We start from the raw sequence: 23,918 nt of genomic DNA on the forward strand, positions 1-23,918 counted from the left end.
TACTTTACATATGTACATATACAATTTTTCTATGTTTTGACACAAACTGATAATGCTGTATGTTTTTTGTGGTTGGCTTAAAAATTTTTTGTCTTTCTTTCAGGGGCCTTAATATCTATATGTGTGTACACATGTATACACATAAACTCTACTTCTGAGTAGTAGTGTTGCTGGACCAAGGAGTCTGTCCATCTGTCACCAAGCCAATAAATGAGGAAGAGGATGAGATCACCAAGTTCCACTTTTATTTACAGAAAAGCCAGCAATTCTGGAGAGCAGTGAAGATAGCTTTTCAAAGAACTTTCTGTTCTCATTTCTCTGTTGTTTTTATACCCTTACAGCAAAAGCATACATCGGCAGTGTTAGTAATCAGCATAGTATACATTTAATGGTTCCCCATCAATAGATTACAAGGTTAAAATATCTCATTATCAAGGTGGCTACATCTTCAAAGTATTTCTACTTATACTAAATTTATAGCTAGTGAACACTTCACTGAGTGCACAGAGCACCCTGGGTCCTTGACTGGTACCATGGACTCCAGTCTTCTAATTTACCTAAGATAGCAGGCCTTGGAAGTGAATGAACAATCTCTAGATGTCAGCAGGTAGGTTCATCCAACCCACCAGGGCTGGTTTAGCAGTGCTCTGTATGTATGTGTGTGTGTGTATATATATATATATATATATTTTTTTTTTTTTTTTTTTTTTTGAGACAGAGTCTCACTATGTCACCCTGGGTAGAGTGCCGTAGCATCACAGCTCACAGCAACCTCGCTCTTGGGCTTAAGTGATTCCCTTGCCTGAGCTTCCCCAGTAGCTGGGAATACAAGTGCTCGCCACACACCAGGTGGAACCCACACCCTCAGCGTATGTGGCTGCTGCCATAACTAGTGTGCTTCAGGCACTGAGCCAGCAGTGCCCTATATTTAGTGATCATTTAGGAGAACAGAGGCCACTGTCAGTACAAAGCATCTCATAGTAATAGATACGCCATTAAGAATTTCCTATTGACATTCATGTTTCTATTTTTTCACTATTACAAACAAGACTGTAATTAACACTGTACATACTTTTTTGTGCATATAAGGACTTCTCTAAAAATACTTATTAGAATTGCTAAATTAAAGGTTACATACAGTTAATATTTTGATCAATTCTGCTAAATCTTTTCAAAAATATTGTACCAATTTATTTCCTGCCAACAGTGTATGAAAACAGTCTATTCCCCCACATCCTTGATAAAGATAGAGTAACTTTTTTTTTTAAAGACCGAAGTCTCATTTTGTCACTCTTGGTAGAATGCCATGGTGTCACAGCTCACAGCAATCTTAAACCCTTGGGCTCAAGGGATCTTCTTGCTTGAGTTTTTAATTTTCAGTTGAGAAGGGGTCTCTTGCTCAGGCTGATTTCCAACTCCTGAGCTGAAGCAATCTACCCACCTCGGCCTCCCAGAGTGCTAGGATTACAGGCGTGAGCCACTGAGCCCAGCCAGAATAATAATTCTTGAACTTTAAAACATCACTTTCTTAGGTACAGTAGATAAATTAGAGGCAGATTTTCAAGTAGTTAATATAAAGAAGAGATGAAGATAGTTGCTGTTGTAATCAGACGCGAGTTCACATCTTGGTTTTGCTATTTGCCAATGTTCTGAGTAGTGTTAAAGTTATAGTATTGTGGCAAATTTACCTTCAGAGTGCAGAAAGAACATATTCATTGGAGAGCGTGCAGTAAAACTGTATCATTACAATAGAAATGGGAGCAATTAGCGGTCATTAGTTCACTAGACTTCCCAAATTTGTCAGGAATTGGGTTGATCTAATTTAGTTTCAAATTATCCCCAAAGATAGTCGGAATACAAACTAAAAGTGCCACAAAATATTTCAACAGGTGCCGTCCTGGAAATAGAGTATTAGGCAATACAATCAGACTGGGTAATTTTAACGTTTAGAGTCTTTAGTGTTAAATCCACTGAATGTATGACCAAGCTCATACATTTCGCGTAGGTACCCAGTCTGGGATTACAGACAGGAGATACTTCTCTTCTGCCAGGAAACTACGGGTAAGAAGTGACTATTGGAAAACAACCCGCCAGATTTCCTCCTACAGCACTGCAGGCACCGGCACAAAGTAAGATGGCGCTTTCTCTGAGTCCCTCTCCAAGAGTAGAGATTTCCATGGGTGAGTCACGCGTTGGGCGGCATCTTTCCCATTACCCAAGATGGTGAGCCGCACAGCCTCGTTTCCAGGTTTCAACATGGACCCACTACTCTGCGCCACCAAACAGGTTAATCTCGGGAACTAGACTGCACTCACGCGGAAGTGGCGCAAGCGGAAGTTTCGCTTCGCGAGCCCCGCCCCTAGGTCGCGACCCCGGTTACGCCCCGCCCCCGGCGGCGCGCATAGCGCAGCCAAGATGGCGACGGAGTCGGAGTACGAGTCGGTTCTGTGTGTAAAGCCGGACGTCAGCGTCTATCGGATTCCGCCCCGGGCCTCCAACCGCGGCTACAGGTAGTAACCCCGAGGCGCTGCTGCACACGCGTACCCTCTCGGAGATAACACTGTTCTCCTCAGCACCCTGCCCGTCCCTGCCTCTGCTGTCTCGGGGTTGGCACCTCCCGGGCTGGATTGTCATCGCCCTGTCCTCCTGCTCCACCTTCTCTCCCGACTGTCATCATCTGTGTTTCCATCGGCTTTTTTCTTTTTTAATTATCATTCTGCATCATGCCATGTCTCCTTCCCCGTGGCGGTCCGGGACACCCATCTGCGCCCCATCATCCACATGCAGGCGTGCCTGCTTCGTCGTCAGTCACCTTCTGTTCGCTCTTTTGCGTCCTTCAGCTAGTTATCCTTAAACCCTCCTCCCCACCCCCCACTCAATGTCTCTCTCTCTCTCTCTCTCTCTCACACACACACACACACGCACACGCACACGCACACGCACTTCCAGACCTGGTGCACGCTTGTGGGTAATCATTATATCACTCTCTGGATGATCTCATTTATCTTTTGTGCTGTTGTCAGTTTCTCCACCAAATATCACCAACCAGTCGGTTTTCCCATCAGTTCTTCTGCCAGTGAGGTTACGATTGTAAGTTTTCCAATGGTTGTTCATTTTGTTTCTTTTCATCATATTTTCTTGATGATTAATATAGTTTTTTCTGTCTTTTTTCTATACCTCCTCTCTTAATCACTCCTAAAGCTTTTCTTCCCAAAGTTAAAACATTTCTTCTGCAGAGTCTACCTAACTACCTTGTAATCAACGACTGAGGGTCTGAGGATATTGTAGGACATTATGTAGCTGAAAGAGAATTCAGTAGGTTACGTGTTAAAAAAGAGAGTAAACCCTGGCTACTTAACTGTATAATTTAGGGAAAGATTCTTTAATCTCTCCAAACCTCAGTTTTTTTCATTTGTAAAATAGAAAAAAAAGTTAATGAAAATAATACCTCCTCTACTGATAGGTACCTGGCAAAGGTTTTTTTGGAGGGTAAAATGAAATCATATAATGGATATGAAAGAATGTAAGAAATATATGGTACTATAAGACTATAAGATACTGTTCCACTCTGACTCACATCACCTTCAAGATTTTTCGTCTTAGCATTTGTCATTACCTTGGCTGAAAAGTTATCTTCTCCTTCTGCTCTTTATTTTGCCTCCTTACCATCATCATGAATCAATATCTTTGTGCCTGCCAGTCTGTGCTTTGACCCTATGGGTTCTTTTGGCAAATAGGGAGTTTTACTTTAAAGAAGGTTTCAGTTAGGTCCCATATTGACCATGAATAGGAATCAACGTGCTTTTTGATGGTAGTCACAGATACTATGTAAGTATTACTTACCTTTGCAAAGTCCTGCCTGTGTCTTCCATTCTGGCTTAGGTGTATTCTCCATGTTCTTTCGTAGCACCCCATTCTTATCTCTGTTATGGTATTCTTTATTCTGTATTGTAATGGATTGTTTAGTTTCCTCTTTCTTCACACTAGGCTGTGAACAACTCAAGGTCTTTTTTTTTAATCTTGTATTTCTAGGGTTTAGCACAGTGTCTGGAACACAGTGGGCACCCTGTAAATTTTAACTGAAAGAAGAAATTAGTAGATTATATAGATGAACCTGATCACATGGGTGAACATTCATTTAACTGTTAAATAAGGTCAAATAGCCGATGACTTCCAACTTTAGGAATTAAGACTTCCTAAATGGTATGACACACATTAAAGTGGGATTCTATTCTTCTTCTTCTTCCATCTCTCACACCTATGCATTCTCTACCTTCATTTGCTGGTTCCTCCACTGCCTTTTTTTTTTGCAGTTTTTTGGGCCGGTGCTGGGTTTGAACCCGCCACATCCGGCATATGGGGCTGGCACCCTACTCCTTTGAGCCGTAAGAGCTGCCCCCTCCACTGCCTTTATTCTTATGTCCGTTAACTGCACAGAGCCATCAGAGCAATATCTTAATTTTCTTGTTGCTCTTTCTCACTATCCGTCTGTGTCTTCCATGCAATAGGCATTTTTTTAGCCTCCAAGAAGCATTTTGTCACCAATCACTCTTTCAGTATAGTGAATGAAGTGAGCAGAACTAAGTTTGAATTGTGAGTCTTCATTTGTTTACTGTGTGACCTTTGGCAAATCACTTAACTTTTTAACATTAGTTTCCTCATTTATAAAGATGTATAGAAGAATACTTAGCTTACAAGATCCTCTCATTTAATTTTCACAAGAATGGCCATAATGTCTGGCATGTAATAGATACTTGATAGATGTTACTTTTCAGTCTTTTTGTCTGCCTAATATTTCTTCTTTTACTTTTTTTTTGCAGTTTTTGGCCAGGGCTGAGTCTGAAACTGCCACCCCCGGTATATGGGGCAGGCGCCCTACTCCTTGAGCCACAGGTGCCGCCCCTAATATTTCTTATTATTTAGCAGAATCTATTGTACATTATGAGCATGATGTATTCTCTAGGTTGCTGTTAAAGGACAAACTGGGTTTTTTAGCAAGCAGGAGGAATCCTTCCTTTGAGTGACTGATAAGATCAAAGGGAATCATTGATTTTGATTCACCTAGTGTAAGCCGTCCTTTCTCAGAGGTTCACTGACCAGTCTTCTAGACTATGAAAAGAAAAATTTAGGTTGATGAGAAACTAAAAAATGGGCAGACAATGATTTTCCAAGCTATAAAACTTTTTTTATTCCTCACTATCCTCCTCTTGTAGCTTCATCAATATTAAACTCTTGTTAGTGTGTTTTATTGTGCCGGAAAGAATACTGGACTTTGAAGTTAGACATTAGTATGTGTATAATACTGTGTTGCCTTTTTTGTCATTTGGAGAGAGATTGGTGTTAGGCTTTTCATGCCCATTTCACATGGCTGTTGTAAGGATTTAATAAAATCTACATGTAGAATCTTCTGTGAAGCATAATAATGATTTATATGTAAAGTTTTATTATGAAGGAAAAGGAAAATTTGTGTGGTCAGTTTAGATTACTGTCAGAAGACTAGCAAAATCAGAAGTTCTTAATCTAGGTGTTGGAGTGGGAAATGAACTAAGACTCAAGGCTGAGTAAAATTGCTGTCATGAATATCTATCCATTTACTGAGAATTTGTTAACTACTGGCCACTAGATACGTGAGATAAATAAGTAACTTGTCCAAGAAAAACACATCTGATAGGTTTATTCCTAATATTTTTAATAGCCCATTTACACTTATGTTTAGCTCTTGGTGATGTCTAGGGTAAGTAATGCCTCATTTAAAAAAATGTAATATATGGAGACCTTTAGGACACTCTAATCTGGATTGGATTCAGATTCAGGTACTTAAGCCTCTCCGAGGGCAGGGCATCAAGAGGGAAGGGAATGAGAAGGATTTATCTCACAGAGCCTGTTCAAAACCTGGACTAATTTTAATTTTCACTTTCCTCCTTTCAGCCTTTTCCTTACCATCTTGCTAAACTCATTCTTGCTCAGACAACCCTATTGCTTTTTTACACTGCAGGTATTAGTCTTTAAGTTCCTAAGGGATGAATTATTAATAACTTTTACATTGCCATCCCTTTTCCACATGCCTGGCAGAACAAATTACAAGTGCAATATTTTGCAAAATTGGTCATAAATAATATCAGATTTCATTCAAGTTCATTTATAACACAGATTATGAATGTTCAGTGTTTTCTAATATTTTTATGAACATTTGTATCTCCAGCCCAGATGTCTTTCCTGAACTCCAGTCTCATACATTTAACTGCTTTGTTTTATATCTTCTCTTGAAAACCAATTAGAGATCTCAAATTCAGTGTGTATCCAAAACTGAATAACCCCCTGATCTTTCTTCCCAGACATGCTCTACCTTGTTCATTTTAATTGTTGACAATTCCTTTGCTCAGGCTAAAGACGTTGGAATCATCCTTGATTTTTCTTTTTCTGTTCTACTCCAAAGAGTGAGAGAGACCCTGCCTGTACTACAAATAGAAGATTAGCTAGGCCTAGCACCCATCTATAGTCCCAGCTACTTGGGAGGCTGAGGCAAGATAATTGCTCTAGCCCAAGAGTTTTAGGTTGCTGTGAATTATGATGCCATGGCATTCTACCCAGAGTGACTAAGACTCTGTCTCAAAAAAAAAAAAAAAAAAAAAAGAAAGAAAAGCAAGTGAAACGTGAGCAAAAATGCGAAGCAAATGCGAAGGTCACCCATGCAGATGGGTCGGGAGGAGTATTCTAGGCATAGGGAACTGCTAGTACAAAGGTGCTAAAGGAGTTGGGGGGACTGACCAGTATGTTTGAAGGACAGCAAAGAAGCCACTGTGGTTAGAGTTAGTGGCGAAGCAGGAAAGGTAATAAAAGACCAGAACATGCAGGCCCTTTTAGGCCATTATAAGAACTTCAGTTTTCATTTGAGTGAAAAAAGAGCCCTTATATTTTAAAAGGATTACTATGTCTCCTGAATGGAGATAAGCTATAGGTACATGGGGACTGAACCAGGGGGATTAGCTAAGAGACCACTGCAATAATCTAGAAGTGTCATGATGGTGGCAGAAGTGGCTAGATTCTGGATACACATTTAAGGTAAAGGCAGCAAGATTTCTTTTTTTTTTTTTTGAGACAGAGTCTTACTATGTTGCCCTCAGTAGAGTGCCATGGCGTCACAGCTCACAGCAACCTCCAACTCTTGGGCTTAAGCAATTTTCTTGCCTCAGCCGCCCGAGTAGCTGGGACTGCAGGGGCCCACCACAACATCTGGCTATTTTTTTTGGTTGCAGTTGTCATTGTTTAGCAGGCCCAGGTCAGGCTTGAATCTGCCAGCTTTGGTGTATTTGGCCGGCACCTATCCACTGAGTTATGAGTGCCGCCGCTGACAGCTTCCTGTTTTCCTGTCCTAGGGCATCTGACTGGAAATTAGACCAGCCTGATTGGACTGGTCGCCTCCGAATCACTTCCAAAGGAAAGGTTGCCTATATCAAACTCGAGGATAAAGTTTCAGGTAATCCATGCAGGTGACCCTCTGATATTAAGGAGATTGGTTTAGCGTGCTTTTATAATACTTAAAGGTGGGGCTGGAATGGAAATACTTGTTAATTGAAGTTCTAGATTTTTGCTTCCTTCGCTCAAAGAAGTCTTTTTCTTACCTATCAGGGGAGCTCTTTGCTCAGGCACCAGTAGAACAATATCCTGGTATTGCTGTGGAGACAGTGACAGATTCCAGCCGCTACTTTGTAATCCGGATCCAGGATGGTACTGGTAAGGGATCTGGATTTTGAATGAGATGTAGTCAGGAAAATAGTCAATGCACTTCAATGAAAGTGTGTCCTAATTGCATTTATTTTACTTAAGTTTACTAATTTTTTTTCCTCTTCCAAAGTTGCTATAGTTGCTAAAGGAGGATTAACATGTTATTTGTAATACTGTATACATGAATACAAATTCAAGATGTGATGATTCATAGGTAGACTTAAACAAATCAAAATGCATATTGTCAAGGGAAAAAGACCAAACGCTGTAAAAAAATTTAAAGAGGTTTATTCTGAGTCAAATGCGTGTGACTGGTTCAGAGAGCCAGGCCCAAGAATCCTTGAGCAAGTGTTCTCTCTGTAGCTGGGTTGCAGTTTGGTTTTATGCATTTTGGGAAATAGGAATTACACATAAAATTATAAATCAACACATGGAAGGCATACTGTTTTGGCCTGAAAAGGCAGGATATGGGGGGAGGGAAGTGCCCAGAGATTATAGGTAGGCTTAAAGATATTTTCATTTGCAATTGGTTAAAGAAATGAACCTTTATCTAAAGCAGGCATTCTCAAACTTTTTAAACAGGGGGCCAATTCACTGTCCATCGGACTGTTGGAGGGCTGGACTATAGTTTAAAAAAAAACAAACTATGAACAAATTCTTATGCACACTGCACATATCTTATTTTGAAGTAAAAAAAAAAATGGGAACAAATACAATCACACCGCCTCATGTGGCCCGCGGGACGCAGTTAGAGGACCCCTGAAAAGGCTTGGGAGGTGTTAAGTTAAAATAATGAAATCTGTTAATCAGAGACAAGCTATAGGACATAACTAGAGTCAAGTGATCTGTTAAGTAAATTGATGTCTCGCAGCTATGGCTTAACCTTTGTCTAACATGGCCTTATACCTGTTAATGATTTTTTAGCTCGTTGTTAAAAAGAGTAACTCCAGAAGGGATGGGGCATCACTAGGCATGTCTGACCTTCCTTTTCCTTATGGCCAGCAACTCAGCTTTAAGGTTTCTCTGGAGTCTCCTTGGCTAAGAGGGAGTCCATTCAGTTGGCTAGAGGGCATAAGATTTTATTTTAGTTTATAATAACTAACAACAGAATTAACTCATTTTGCCCATTTATTGTTTGTGGTAGTTTTTGTTGGGACTGTCTTGAATTACCTATATGTAGGCCTGTAATTCTCAATCTTTTCTCCACACCAGCGGTTGGCAAACAGAGATATTCTAGATTTTGCAGGTCAAATGGTCTTTGTTGCAACTACTCAGTTTTGCTGTTGCAATTTGAAAGCAACCATAGATAATATGTAAACAAATTGATGTGGCTATGTTCCAGTAAAACTTTCTTTTATTTTTTTAGTAGAGTCTTGCTATGTCACCCTTGGTAGAGTGCCATGGTGTCACAGCTCATAGCAACCTCAAACTCTTGGGCTTAAGCTATTCTCTTGCCTCAGCCTCCCAAGTAGCTGGGACTACAAGCACCACCACAACACCCAGCTATTTTTTTTTTTTGTTATAGTTGTCATTGTTGTTTAGCAGGCCCCGGCTGGGTTCGAACCTGCCAGCCCCTGTGCATGTGGCCAGCGCCTTAGTCGCTGAGGTACAGGTGCTGGGCCTAAAACTTTTATTTATGAAAAGAAGCCATGGCAAGATTTGTCCCATTGGTATGTATGCTGACTGTTGGCCTGTGAGAAAATGTTTCACTTTATCTAGTTAGGTTAACTGTTATATTTTCCTTGGGGGAGAATTTGCCGTAGTGGACACTTTTCTATTCTGAGTCCTCCTACCTTTTTCTCAGGGCGCAGTGCTTTCATCGGCATTGGCTTTGCAGATCGGGGAGATGCCTTCGACTTTAATGTCTCTTTGCAAGATCACTTCAAGTGAGTGAAGCTTGTCCTTAGTTACCAGGTCAAATGTTTATGGGAATGCTGCTTTTCAGTTTCTTTATTGACAAACTAGACTATTATGAATATAATTTTCCCCATACACTTTTATTTCCATAGGTTATCTTTTTATCTGTTCTGTTTCCTTTCCTTATAGCCTGGAATATGTTTTAGAGTCCTTGTTCAATGGTTTGAGATGATGCATTTGTTTATACCTCTGGGGAATTTGCCTTGCTTTTAGTTTTTGGTAGAGAGAGGTGTAGAGTAATAGCAGGGCTGGATGTGACTTATGTGGGGAGTTGTGGGCAAATTTTGTTACCTTATATAAATGACATGTTTTGTGCCTATTGCAACATTTCTTCAGCCCACCCGATTTGGGTGGACGGCACTATGTGTACCATCAACTTCCTTTCTCAAGGCCAAGTATACTCTTGCTTTTTGGTCTCAGGACTCTCTGAAGTTGTGGAAGGCCACTCAGCTTAGAAGTGTAACCTGGAAGGGCTAAGGAACTAACTCCCTCTCGGGGTAGCCCTCAACTATGGGGGATCAGAATTGGAAAATAAAGGCCCTACTTTTTCCTCAGCGAGTCCTGAGTAGGGTTGAACCCCAGTTGTCCTCTTTCTTGGCTTTTCTTCCTTTCTTCACTCTTCCTGGTCTCTTATTCTGTCTTCTATCTTGTTTCATATAAACTAAATACACTTACATTTATGCATCAGACTTTGCTTTCAAGGAATCCCAAACTAAGATATTTTACTATGTTCTCAAAGGTGGGTAAAGCAGGAATCTGAGATTTCTAAAGAATCTCAAGAAATGGATACTCGTCCCAAGTTGGATCTGGGGTTCAAGGAAGGACAGACCATCAAGTTGAGTATTGGGGTAAGTATGATTTTAAAAAACTTTACCTTCCTATGTTTCTGTAAACCTGTGACATGTCTCTCTCTTTCTCTTGTTCTCCCTCTTTTTTCTTTTGTAGAACATTACAACCAAGAAAGGAGGTGCTTCTAAGCCTAAGACTACAGTGGGTGGGGGCTTAAGCTTACTCCCACCCCCACCTGGAGGCAAAGTCACTATTCCCCCACCGTCCTCCTCAGTTGCCATCAGCAATCATGTCACCCCACCACCCATTCCAAAATCTAACCATGGAGGTAGTGATGCAGGTAAATCTAGTACTGCTAACTTTGTGAAATCATATCTTACGTTTTAGTTGGGTAACACCTGTTTGTTAAGGAGAAGTTTGATGTTTTGCCATGAAATGGCTATTGATATGGCAAAGTGATTCTGGCAGCCTCTGGCAAGGACTAAAAGCTCTTTCTGGTGAACAGTCATGGTATCTGGTATGTTCTTTGGCAGAAATATGTGGTTATTAAAAAAGCCATTTCTTTCATTCTTCCTTGGTTTGATGCTAGTAGGCTTGTGAATCAGATAGACTAAGGTATCGGTCATGGCTCTGCTACTTTATATTTGAATGTGCTTGGTAAACATTACTTAAGTTCTCTGAGTCACAATTTTCTTATCTGCAAAATGGAGATGTAAAACTACTCCAAAATTGTGAGCGTTAAATGATGTGAGAGCACTTAGCACAGTACTTGGAACTTAGTAGCCATTCAAAAAATGTTGTTTCTGGCTTGGTGCCCATAGCACGGTGGTTATAGCACCAGCCACTTACACCCAGGCTGGTGGGTTTGAACCCAACCCTGGCCAGCTAAACAACAATGACAACTGCAACAAAAAATAGCTGTGGCAGGTGTCTGTAGTCCCAGCTACTTGGGAGGGTGAGGCAAGAGAATTGCTTAAGCCCAAGAGTTTGAGGTTGCTATGAGCTGTGCTGCCACGGCACATAGTGAGACTCTGTCTCCAAAAAAAAAACCAAAAAGTGTTGCTTCTTAATTCTTTTCATTTCTTCACATTGAGAGAACAGGAGAAGACATCTGGGTTTGCCCTGTATACACTTTGGTTCTTTCTTCCTAGTTAAATCTTCTCATTTGAAAGTGAGAATTTTGGAACTGAGAAAGGAATTTTCCTAAGATTGGAGAACCAGATATTAGAATCTGGGAGTTTTAACTTAATGTATTGAATGGTGAAGGTCATTTATCAAATTGATTACTCAGGGTAAACATTCTCTTTTTGAAATTTTTGAGGTGAAAATGTTACAGGCTATTTCTTTTCATGTTGCCAGAACGCACTGGAGACTGATGGCTCACACCTGTAATCCTAGCACTCTGGGAAGTTGAGGCAGGTGGATTGCCTGAGCTCATGGGTTTAAGACCAGTCTGAGCAAGAGCGAGATCCCGTCTCAAAAAATAGCCAGGGATTGTGGCAGGTGCTTGTTGTCCCAGCTACTTGGGAGGCTGAGACAAGAAAATTGCTTGAGGGCAGTGCCTGTGGCTCAAGGAGTGGGGCGCCGGTCCCATGTGCCAGAGGTGGCGGGTTCAAGCCTAGCCCCGGCCAAAAAAAAAAAAAAAGAAAGAAAATTGCTTGAGCCTAGGAGTTTGAGGTTGCTGTGAGCTATGACTCCAAGGCATGCTACCAAAGGCAACAAAGTAAGACTGTCTCAAAAAAAAAAAAAAAAGATTTAAAAAAATTTTTTTTAAATTAAACTTTTTATTTTGAGATAATTATAGATGCACATATATAATAACATGTGCCAAGAAATAATGCCAAGACATCCTATGTACTTTTTACCCAGTTTCCCTCAAAGGTAATATTTTACAAAACTGTAGTTACATCACAACCAGGCAGTTTACAATGATACCATCTTTTAATCTTAGATTTCACCAGCTTCACTTGTACTCATTTCTATGTGTGCATGTTTGTGTGTATGTGTATTTAATTTTATGCAGTTTTATTATCTGTAGGGTCATCACGACCAGGATCCCTTGTGTCCCCTTTTAGAACCATACCCATCTCCCTCCCAGCCTTTTTTCTTTTCTCCCTAACCCTTGGCAATCACTAATCTGTTTTGTATCTTTATAATTTTGTCACTTCAGGAGTGTTTTATAAATGGAACTGTATAGTATGTAACCTTTTGGGACTGGGTTTTTTACTCAGTATAATTCTCTTGAGATTCATCTAAGTTGTGTATATCAATAGTCTGTTTCTTTTTTTTTAATTTCAAAATATTAAGGAGGTGCAAATGTTTTTGTTACATGGATACCATGTATAATGCTTAAATCAGAGTTTTTAGTGTGTCTATCACCAGAATAGTGGTCATTGTACCTGATAGGTAAGTTTTACCTCCTACCCCTTCTCACCCTCCCTTCCTGGTTTCCAGTGTCCTTTACATCTCTTTGTGCCTGTGTATGCTCATTGTTTAGCTCCTAGTGATTGGAGAGTACATATGGTATTTGTTTTTCCATGTCTGAGTTAACTTCACTTAGAGTAATGGTCTCTAGTTCCATCCAAGTTGCCTCAAAGGCATTATTTTATTCTCTTTTATGGCTACGTAGGTCTGTTCTTTATTACTGAGTAGTATTCCCTGGTATTCCTGTAGCACAGTATGTTTAACTGTCACCAAGAGAAGAACATATGACTGTTTTCAGTTTTGGGCTATTATGAATAAAGCTGCTATGACATCGTGTACAGATTTTTGTGTGAAAGTTAAGTTTTCATTTCTGGGATTTTTATTATGTTTCCTCTTGTCTTTTTTTCTCCTCTTACCTTGTATTCAGATATCCTTTTAGATTTGGATTCTCCAGCTCCTGTCACGACATCAGCACCAGCTCCAGTTACTGCAAGCAATGACTTGTGGGGAGACTTTAGCACTGCATCCAGGTAATGGGCACAGTGTAATCAGCATACATTTAGTCCGGGTATAGAAGATATGTACAGTCAAATGAAATCTTGGTCTGCGAACACAGGAGATTTGCAGGTTGCACAGAGTTTTTTTGCAGGAGTTCTAGGGAAAGAAAAATAGTGTTGGGTATGGTAGGACAAGAAAGCTGTAGGATGAGGTTAGAGCAGGATATTTCAGGCCTTGGCAAGTAGAACTGCTATGAAGTATGGTTTCAAAAATTCTGGGTAGCGATTTTTTTGAAACTATAAGTAAAGAATGAAGTAGTTATCTTAATATTATGTCTTTGGTTTTCTCTTTGTTCCCTGTCTTACAGCTCTGTTCCAAACCAGGCACCACAGCCATCCAACTGGGTCCAGTTTTGAATAGCATTGGCAGGACATTAAGGACAGACTTGAGGAATAAAAATGACCTAAGGGCACCAATGTGTGAGGGAAGTCAGGAACCCCTTCCCTCCCCAGAACCAAAATGACTGGACAATCTTTTCCATAGCTTCTCCATTGCATTCAAGCTGGTTGATACCACTCCCCTATGTTGTCACTTGTACAGCCAAGAGAGTATCAGTTATCTCCTGCCTACTCTCAGTGCAGGAGAATATTGAATTTTATCATATTTGTGGCTGACTATGCAGGGCTCAAAATGCCATTGTCTATTTGAGGGGGAATGACCTCTAAACATGTAAAAATTTTCTCTATCTCTTAAATTCTTTAATGTGTTTCAGAATCATCTCATGACCCTGTGTGCCTCTTTGTGAAGCCCTATTTAGTAATTTCAGGGGAAATAAAAACCTTGAAAGCCCAGGACTCTAAAAAGGGATAGGCTGCCCTTAGTGTTTACAAATTCAGAATTTTGATAGGGTTAGGTATGGAGAAAGACCTGTTTCTGGAGTCTCTGCTGTATAGCCTCCTCCAGGCTTATCCTGTTCAGTGACTATCCAGTGCTGGATGCAGCTCCATCACCCACTTGTGTGTTTACATATCTCTTCTATGATAAGAGGGTCGTGTTGGTGGCACCATCACTATTCTTTTCTGTTTGAATAGTGCAGCATCTTTGACCAGTGGATGTCTCTGCCGTGAAAGAGGTTGAAAGAAGACTCTGCTTTCCAAGTTTTAGTCTATTGGAGTATTTAATTTCTTGCAGCTCCATCTACATTTAAAACACAGCATTAATTTATATTTTCTTGTTATTTGACCTAAAATTGAAGAGTTTTAGAGTTTTTAACCTGATTTATAGAGCAGAAAGGTTAAAAGCATTTAAGTCTTGTTTGGTACCCATGTTGCCTTGGTGCTGGGTATCTGGCCCCTCTCCATAAACATTTCTTTTTATTCCACTTAGCTCTTCAATAGAAATCTGCTATTCTGTTTATCGTCATTTATGAAGGAAGTTGGAAAGTCAGAGCTTTACCTGTGATAGGGTTTGCCTAAGGATTTGATTCCTATTACCTAGGGTATCTCGAAAGCAAGTTGCTCTCCCACCATTTTCTTTTCTTTCTGCTCCACCATTCCTTATGCAATGCTGTGAAGAGAGTTCTACTTCTCAGATGATTGAGTAGTATCGATTTTGTTTGTTAATGGGCGACTTTGAGGATGAAATGGGAGGGTATAAACTTGTCCCTTAGCACATATTTGGATGTATACACTCTCTGGCTGAAGGGAGTCTTTATGTTTAGTTTCAAAATATGTTATTCTCTAGAATTTCCTTCTTAACTTTTTCTAACTCTGGGTCCATTGTTTTTCATTGCCTCCTCTTCCAGGCAGCTCTATTCTTGCAGAGCCATGGCAGGACATTTTAAAATTCCAATAGAAAACACTAAAAGGAAAGTGTAGAATCACTAGTGACTAAATACTAAGAACCTATTTTCTCAATCTTCTTCTGTGTTGTGTTCTTTGTATTCTCAAGATGATAATATATTATGTATTTGAATTCCTGAAAAATTGAAATGTTGAAGATATATGTATATAAAGCGTATGCTGTATTGGTGCAATAATGGTAATTAAAATATGGAAAAAGTTGCTGTCTCTTTTATCATTTAATTTGCTTATTTGATTACCCTTTTACCTTAATTGGCCAATAAAAAGGTGCCACGACGTAATAGAAGGCTATTTATGTCTATTACTCTTTTTTTTGTTTTGTTTTTAAATAAGGGTTTTTAAGAAGTTGAGACTGGACCTCTGTGCTCATAATTTTACTTTTTTTTTGAGACAGAGTCTTACTCTGTTGCCCTCGGTAGAGTGCTGTGGCGTCACAGCAACCTTAAACTCCTGGGCTTAATTGATTCTTTTGCCTCAGCCTCCCAAGTACCTGGGACTACAGGTGCCTGCCACAATGCCCGGCTATTTTTTTTAGAGACGGGTCTTGTTCTTGCTCAGGCTGGTCTTGAACTCATGAGCTCAGGCAATCCACCTGCCTCAGCCTTCTAAGGGCTGAGATTACAGGTGTGAACTACTGTGTCCTTGTGCTCATAATTTTAAAGCAGTATTATACCCCTTCTAATAATGAATAGCCATTGTTTATTTGCTGGTACAATTAATTTGCTTCAAATTATCTTGATCTAGGCTACCTTTCACATTCCCAAACTGTAATCGGCAGAAATGAAAGGGATCAGTGTAAGAGGCAGAGCTAAGGCAGAGTCATAGACTTTGGAAACTATAAAAGATCGTGTTTGGTGATTGTCACAGGAGATAAATAATATGAGTACATTAGCCCTGACTTAACAAGAAATGCTAAAGCAAGTTCTTCAAGCTGACATGAAAAGCTGATAGTAATATGAAAACATAAAAGTATAAAACTACCTGGTATATACTGTTAATACTATATTGGTGGTATGTAAATCACTTGTAACTCTTAAGTGTAAAAGGTTAAAAGACAAAAGTGTTAAAAATTTAAACTATAGCTACAATAACTTGTTAATGGATATACAATATAAAAAAGAGTAAACTGTGATAAAACAAAGTGCATGTGTGAGAAGTAAAGTGCAGAATTTTTCGTGTGATTGAAACCATCCTCTTAAAATAGGCTGTTGTAAGATGCTTTATGTAAGTTTTATGATAACTACAAAGCAAAAACCTACAGTAGATGTACAAAAGATAAGGAAATCAAAGGGCTACAGAAAAATCACAAAGGAAAAGAAGAAAGGAACAAAGGACCTATAAAACAACCAAGAAACAACAAAATGGCAGTAATAAATCTTTATTTATCAGTAATTATTTTGCATGCAAAATGGATTACATTTTCCACTCAAAAGACATAGGGTAGTTGAATTGATAAAAACCAAGATTCAACTATATTCTGCTTGCAAGAGACTCTCTTCATCTTTAAGGACTTACATAGACAAAAGGATGCTCCCTGCAGATAAAATATCAAAAGAAAGTAGGAGTAGCTATACAGTAATCCCCCTCCCCCATCCAAGGTTTAGCCTTCTGTAATTTCAGTTACCTGCAGTAACATGCAGAAGAGTGAAACCTCTCACCACTCACAAAAATTAATTAAAGATGGATAAAATAATCAAATTTAAGGCATGAAACCATAAGAATTCTAGGGGAAAATGTAGGAAACACTCTTGTAGATATCAGCCTAGGTAAAGCATTAATGACTAAGACTAATGACAATCATGGCAACAACAAAGATTAATAAATGGGATTTGGTTAAACTAAAAAGCTGTACAGCTAAAAAAGCAATCATTAGAGCCAAAAGACAACCTACAGAATGGGGGACCATATTCACAAGCTAGCCATTTGATAAAAGGCTAATATCTAGAATTTGCAAAGAACTCAAGCAAATCAGCAAGGAAACGACCTTATTAAAAATGGCCAAAGGCATGAACAGAAGCCTCTCAAAAGAAGAAAAACATGTAGCAAATAAACATTAAAAAAAAATGCTCAACGTTACTAATCAGAGAAATGCAAATTAAAACAAATATCACCTTATGCCTATTAGAATGGCTTTTATTAAAGTCCCCAAACAATAGATGCTGGTGTGGGTGCAGAGAGAAGGAACTGCTGATGCACTGTTGATAGGACTTCAAATTAGTACTATCTATATGGAAAACAGTATGGAAATTCCTCAGATGACTAAAAGTAGACCTTCTATTTGATCTAGTAATCCCATTACTGGGTATCTACCCCAAGGAAAAGAGGACTTTACATCCAAAAAATACCTGCACTCAAATGTTTATTTCAGTTTATAATTGCAAAGATGTAAAATCAACCTAAGTGCTTATCAGTTCTTGAGTGAATTAATAAAATTTGGTATGTGTATGCCATAAAGTACTACTTAGCCATAAAACGATGAAGCAATACCTTTTGCAACAATCTGGATTGAACTGGAGACCATTCTAAGTGAAAGATCTCAAGAATGGAAAAATGAACACCAAGTGTATTCACTATTAAATTGGAACTAACTGATGAACACATGTCAGCACAGAAAGAAAGAAAACTAAGTGGAAATAAACCAGGGAAGGGAGAGAGGGTGAGGAAAGGCCAGTACTACTTACTGGGTATGATGGACACTATTTGGGTAATGGGCACACCTATAGTTGGGACTCAAGCATTACAAAAGCAATCCATGTGACCTAAAACGTTTATAGCTCCTGACTATTTTGAAATAAAAAATGTATTTCTTTTATTGCTTCTATACATGAAGAAAATACATAGGGTTTGTGACTATGGGACTATAGGACTCAGGAGCTCCCCATTGATCATATATTCTCTTGTGAAAGAAAGGAATAAGAATTTTATTAACTTGAATATTCTTAGCCTGACTTGGATAGTCTTGTGATGATTTTCATAGCAATTTTATGATCTGGTATATATCTCAAAATTTTTCCAGTATTTCATTTTCAGTCCCCCTTCCCCTTCGAGATCTATGATCCAGCAGTGTTGTATTTTCAAAAAATGCTGTGGTGTACTTGAATTGCCTGCATTGGAGCCAGTAGTAAAATAATTGTCCATGTAAATGTCCATGTTCTGCCTCATGAATCTAAGGATAATGTCATCCCCTTAATTAAAAAAATAATGCATTAAGACCTACTCTGTATTTTTTGTTTGCTCTTCAGTATTTTCTTCACTCTTATAATGTGCATTTTGCCACTGTACTGATAATAAGAAAGAAATGTCTGTCATTAAAGGAATTTGTGCAGATGCTGCATCTGGCTGCATACTAGCATGTGACCACTGGAGGGCACAGGCCCTCTAGCAACTGGAGCACAACTGGGGGAAATACTGCAGACTTCTGCAGACAGGACACATTTAATTAGAGAAAGAAATGAAGATCGTGTGGGAGCATTTCAGTAATGGATATGAAGTCTAACCTACATGTGATCAAAAGGTTGTTTAAAAATGTAGAAAAATAGCTGTTTGGACAGGCAGAAGTACAAAATGAAGTTCTGACTTTAATAACTAACTAAATATTTGAATCAGGAATATTCTTATTAGTTTTAAGAGCACCCCCTCTTTGCAGCTTCACCCATAAAAGATGTTTGAAGCTCAGTAAAGAGCATTGGTCAGGAACATGGCTTTGGGATGAGATAGACTATGTTGGTACACGATATGGCTCTCTCACTTACTGGCTTTTTGACCTGGGTCAAATTATTTTATTTATTTATTTATTTTGAGACAGAGTCTCACTATGTTGCCCTCAGTAGAGTGCGGTGGTGTTACAGCTCACAGCAACCTCAAACTCTTGGGCTTAAGCAATTCTCTTAACTTCAAATTCCCAAGTAGCTGGGACTACAGGCACCTGCCACAACGCCTAGCTATTTTATATCATTGAGATGTCGTTGTTTAGCTGGCCTGGGCTGGGTTCGAACCTGCCAGCCTCAGTGTATGTGGCTGGAACCATAACCACTGTGCTACAGGTGCCGAGCCAATAGAGGCAACCACTTTTAACTCTTAACTCTTTCTTATATTTGCTTTCATACATAAAAATAATGTCTATCTTCTTTTATCAACTTGAGACATTAACTCTATTTCATGATAAACATTTAGTTCCCCTTCTCAATGTCCCATTCCCAACCTCCTAATATTATTGTATCTATGTTTATTTATTTTATTTATATATTTTATTTATTATTGTATATATATTTATTTATTTATATTTATATATATATATATATTTTGAGCCAGAGTCTCACTATGTTGCCCATGGTAGAGTGCTGTGACATCACAGCTGACAGCAACCTCCAACTTCTGGGCTGAAGCGATTCTCTTGCCTCAGCCTCCCAAGTAGCTGGGACTACAGGCGCCCACCACCTATTTTGTTGTTGTTGCTGCTGCAGTTGTCATTGTTGTTTAGCTGGCCAGGGTTGGGTTCAAATCCACCACCCTCGGTGTATGTGGCTAGCACCCTACTCACTGAGCTACAGACGCCGCCGTGTGTCTGTGTTTATTTAATCAGCAGTCAATGTTTATACAATTATAAATAGACAAAAGTTACTCACTGAAGCACCAATTGATGTGCTATGATTGCCTTTACTTGCTTGCACAATTTTAATTTTTCTAGGAATAATGATTTTTCACTTAGTTTTGTATTTTACACTCTTATTTTTTCTCTAAATGCATTATCAAATATCTACTTTTTGGTATCTTCTTCCCTTTTTGGTTTTTGGTCTGGAAACTTCTCTCAGATGTTCGTCTTCTTGCTTCAGGGTAAACTGGCTGTTACCTGGGCAAATTTTTAAACAGAAACTTCTCTTGGCTGCTCTCCTGATCCAGTGTTTCCTTTACCCCATACTTTCTTCTTTCATTTCTTATATTTAAAACAAATTCAGATTTTGTATCAGGTCCTTAATGTCTTTGAGTTTTTTTAGAAATATTAGGTTATAAATGTAATCAGTATAGCCTAATTCTTTGTACCCTCAGTGAATCCCAAACAACAAAAAAGAAATATTAGGTTATAATTTTGACCTTTTTTTTGAGACAGTCTCACTATGTTGCCCTTGGTAGAGTGCTGTGCTGTCACAGCTCACAGCAACTTCAAACTCTTGGGCTTAAGTTATTCTCTTGCTTCAGCCCCCCAAGTAGCTGGGACTACAGGTGCCTGCCACAACGCCTGGCTGTTTTTTTGTTGTAGTTGTTATTTAGTAGGCCTGGTCTGGGTTCGAACCCGCCAGCCCCAGTGCATGTGGCTGACACCCTGAGCTATGGGCACCGAGCCAGTTTTGTGGGCATGTCTCTCTGGTATGCTTTCATTGTAGATATGTTATTCTTCCTCTTATTTTCTCTTTGTAATGTAATTACACTGTATGAGATTAACCTTAATCCTTTTATGTTGCTTGTTTTTATTATAATTATTATTTTTATTTCAAAATATTACATGGTTACAAATGGTTTTCGTTACATGTATTGATTTTGTTATGCTTGAGTCAGGGTTTTAAGTGTGGTCATCACCCATATAGTGTTCATTATACCCATTAAGTAGATTTTTGCTCATCTCCTCCTCCCACTTCCTCCTGCTTGATTTCCACAGTTTTATTCCTCTCTGTGCACGTGTGTTCATTGGTTAATTCTACTTTAATAATGAGTACATATGGTGTTTGTTTCTCTATTCCTTAGATACTTCAGTTAGGATAATGGACTCCATTTCCATTGAAATCTTGCAAAAGGCCTTACTTCATCCTTCATGGCTATGTAATATTCTGTAATACATATACACCACATTTTAAAATTCATTTATGAATTTATGGGCACTTGGGTTGATTCCATATCTTTGCAATTATGAATCGTGCTGCAATAAACATTTGAGTGCTGGTGTCTTTTTCATAAAATTGCATCTTTTACTTGGGGTAAATACTCAGTAGTGGGATTGTTGTATCAAATGGTAGGTGTGCTTTTAGTTCTTTGAGAAATTTCCATATTGTTTTCCATGGAGGTTGTACTAGCATCTATTTTGGACTTTTTTTTTTGAGACAGAGTCTCACTCTGCCACCCTGGGTGGAGTGCCACAGCATCATGGCTCACAGTAACCTCAAGCTCCTGGGCTCAAAGTATCCTCTTGCCTCAGCCTCCTAAGCAGCTGGGACTACAGGTACCCACCACAACACCCATCTAGTTTTTCTATTTTTAGTAGAGAGTCCCACTCAGGCTGTTCTTGAACTTCTGAGCTCAAGCAATCCATCTGCTTCAGCCTCCCAAAGCGCTAGGATTACAGGTGTTAGCCACGGTGCCTGGCCTGTTTTTGGATTTTTTAATAAAAGCCATTCTAATTGGGGTAATGTGAGATCTCATTGGGTTTTAATTTGCATTTCCCTGATAATTACTGACATTGAGCAGTTTTTTTCATGTTTATTGGCCATTTGTCTTATCATCTTTGGAAAAGCTTCTGTTCATATCTTTTGCCCACTTTTTTTTTTCTTGCTAATTGATTTGAATTCCTTGTAGAGTCTTATTATTAGTCCTTTATTGGATGTTAGCTTGTGAAAATTTTCTTCCATTCTGTAGGCTGTCTATTTGCTCTGTTGATTATTTTCTTAGCTGTGCAGAAGCCTTTTAATTTAATCAAGTCCCATTTATTAATTTTTATTGTTGCTATGATTTCCACTGGAGTCTTGTTTAAAAATTCTTTACACAGGCTGATATCCAGAAGTTTTTGCTACATTTTCTTCCAACATTCTAATGGTTTCATGCCTTACATTTAAATTTTTTATCTGTCTTGAATTAATTTTTGTGAGTGGTGAGAGCTGTGGATCCAGTTCTGCATGTAGCCATCTAATTTTCCAAGCACCATAGTAAATAGGACTTTTCTCCTCCACTTTGCTAAATTTATGTGTCAATTCCAGGAGTCTCTTTATGGAGTATTTGTGGTTTTCTAGATATAAGATGATATCTTTAGCAAAAAGCAATAGTTTGACCTCCTCGACCTCAATTTGTATATACTTTCTTTCTCTTGCCTGATTGCTGTGGGTAGGACTCCCAGCGCTACATTGAATAGAAGTGGTGACAGTGGGCACCCTTGTCTTGTTCCAGTTCTTAGTGGGAATGCTTTCAACTTTTCCCCATTCAACATGAGGTTGACTTTGGGTCATATATGGCTTTTATAATCTTTAGACATGTTCTTTCTATGCCCAATTTGTTGAGCGTTTTTTATCATGAAAGGGTATGGAATTCTGTCAAATGCTTTTTCTGTATCTATTGAGATGATCATATCTGTTTTTGCTTCTGTTTATGTGGTGAATCACATATTTTTAATTTATGTATGTTGAACCATCTTGCATGACTGGGATGAAGCCCACTTGGGTTTTGCTAGTATTTTACTGAGGATTTTTTTTTTTTGCAGTTTTTTTTTTTTTTTGGCCGGGGTCAGATTTGAACCCACCACCTCCAGTATATGGAGCCGGTGCCCTACTTCTTTGAGCCACAGGTGCCGCCCTTTACTGAGGATTTTTTACACTTACATTCATAAAGGATATTGATCTGTAGTTTTCTTTTTTTGTTATGTCCTTTCCTGGCTTTGGTATAAGGTGATACTGGCTTTGCAGAGTGAGTTGGGATGGATTTCCTCCTTTTCATGGGTACCAACTGTTCTTTCTGGGTCTGATAAAATTCTGTTGTGTATTCATCTCATCTGGGTCTTTTTATTTTTGGAAGCTTTTTTATTACTGCTTCAGTTCTGTTGCTCATTATTTGTTGGTTCAAGTGTTCTATTTCTTTCTGATTAAATCTTGGGAGGTTGTGTTTTTCCAGGAATTTGTCTGTTTTCTCCATGTTTTAAAGTTTATGTGCTTAGAGATTTTCATAGTATTTATGGATGATATTTTATATTTCTGTGGTATCAATTGTAACATCTCCTTTTTTATTTCTGATTGAGTTTATTTGGGTCTTTTCTATTCCTGGTTAATCCAAGAAGAGGCCTTTGTACAGTTTTTTATTTTCCATTTAATTTCGTCTGCTATGACTTTAGTTATTTCTTTCCTTCTGCTGGTTTTGAGTTTGTTTTGTTCTTCCTTTTCTTGTTCCTTGAGACATGTCATTAGATTGTTAGTTTGTGTTTTTTCTGTCTCTTTGATGTACACATTGAAGGCTATGAATTTTCCCCCTTACGACGGCTTCTGCTGAATCCCGTGCTTTTGATAGCTTGTGTCTCCTTTTTTGTTCCAATCAAGAAATCTTTTGATTTCAATCTTAATTTCATTATAGATCCAATCACCATTCAGTAGCAGATTGTTTAATTTCATGACTTTTTGTAGAATTGAGTGTTTCTTTTGGAGTTGATTTTGAGTTATATTCCACTGTGGTCTGAAAAGATACATGGTATAACTACCATTTTTTTTTTTAATTTGTTGAGACATGTTTTGTGGCCTAATATCTGATATGTTTTGGAGAATGTTTCATGTTGTAGTGAGAAGAATATTTATTCAGTAGTTTTTATGTAAAATATTCTATGGATATCTGTTAGACCAATTTGTTTTAGAGTCCCTTTTGATCCATTGTTGTGATTTTTGTTTTTTATTTAAACAGTGTCTGGGGTTTTGTGTGGGAACCCTGACCTGGTTTGAAAGCCAGCAGGGAAAACGATGCTGA

General features: G+C 38.7%; 1 protein-coding gene across 2 annotated transcripts in view; it reads left to right on the forward strand.

Annotated features, from left to right (window-relative positions):
• Positions 1 to 728: 728 nt before the first annotated feature.
• Positions 729 to 23,918, forward strand: part of NECAP1 (NECAP endocytosis associated 1) — a 33,944-nt gene continuing 10,754 nt past the window's right edge. Inside the window, exons 1-8 of one of the 2 annotated variants that reach the window (XM_053555727.1) lie at positions 729 to 2,510; positions 7,377 to 7,477; positions 7,630 to 7,734; positions 9,530 to 9,611; positions 10,382 to 10,490; positions 10,588 to 10,771; positions 13,283 to 13,385; positions 13,721 to 15,416. In XM_053555727.1, the coding sequence (XP_053411702.1) occupies positions 2,416 to 2,510; positions 7,377 to 7,477; positions 7,630 to 7,734; positions 9,530 to 9,611; positions 10,382 to 10,490; positions 10,588 to 10,771; positions 13,283 to 13,385; positions 13,721 to 13,769 (828 nt within the window). In that variant the 5' untranslated portion in view covers positions 729 to 2,415 and the 3' untranslated portion in view covers positions 13,770 to 15,416. Of the gene's footprint in view, positions 2,511 to 7,376; positions 7,478 to 7,629; positions 7,735 to 9,529; positions 9,612 to 10,381; positions 10,491 to 10,587; positions 10,772 to 13,282; positions 13,386 to 13,720; positions 15,417 to 23,918 lie in introns of those variants that run through there. The other variant, XM_053555728.1, reaches the window with a different exon arrangement.

This window comes from Nycticebus coucang, chromosome 12 (genome assembly GCF_027406575.1).
Source record: "Nycticebus coucang isolate mNycCou1 chromosome 12, mNycCou1.pri, whole genome shotgun sequence".
Taxonomy (NCBI): Eukaryota; Metazoa; Chordata; class Mammalia; order Primates; family Lorisidae; genus Nycticebus; species Nycticebus coucang.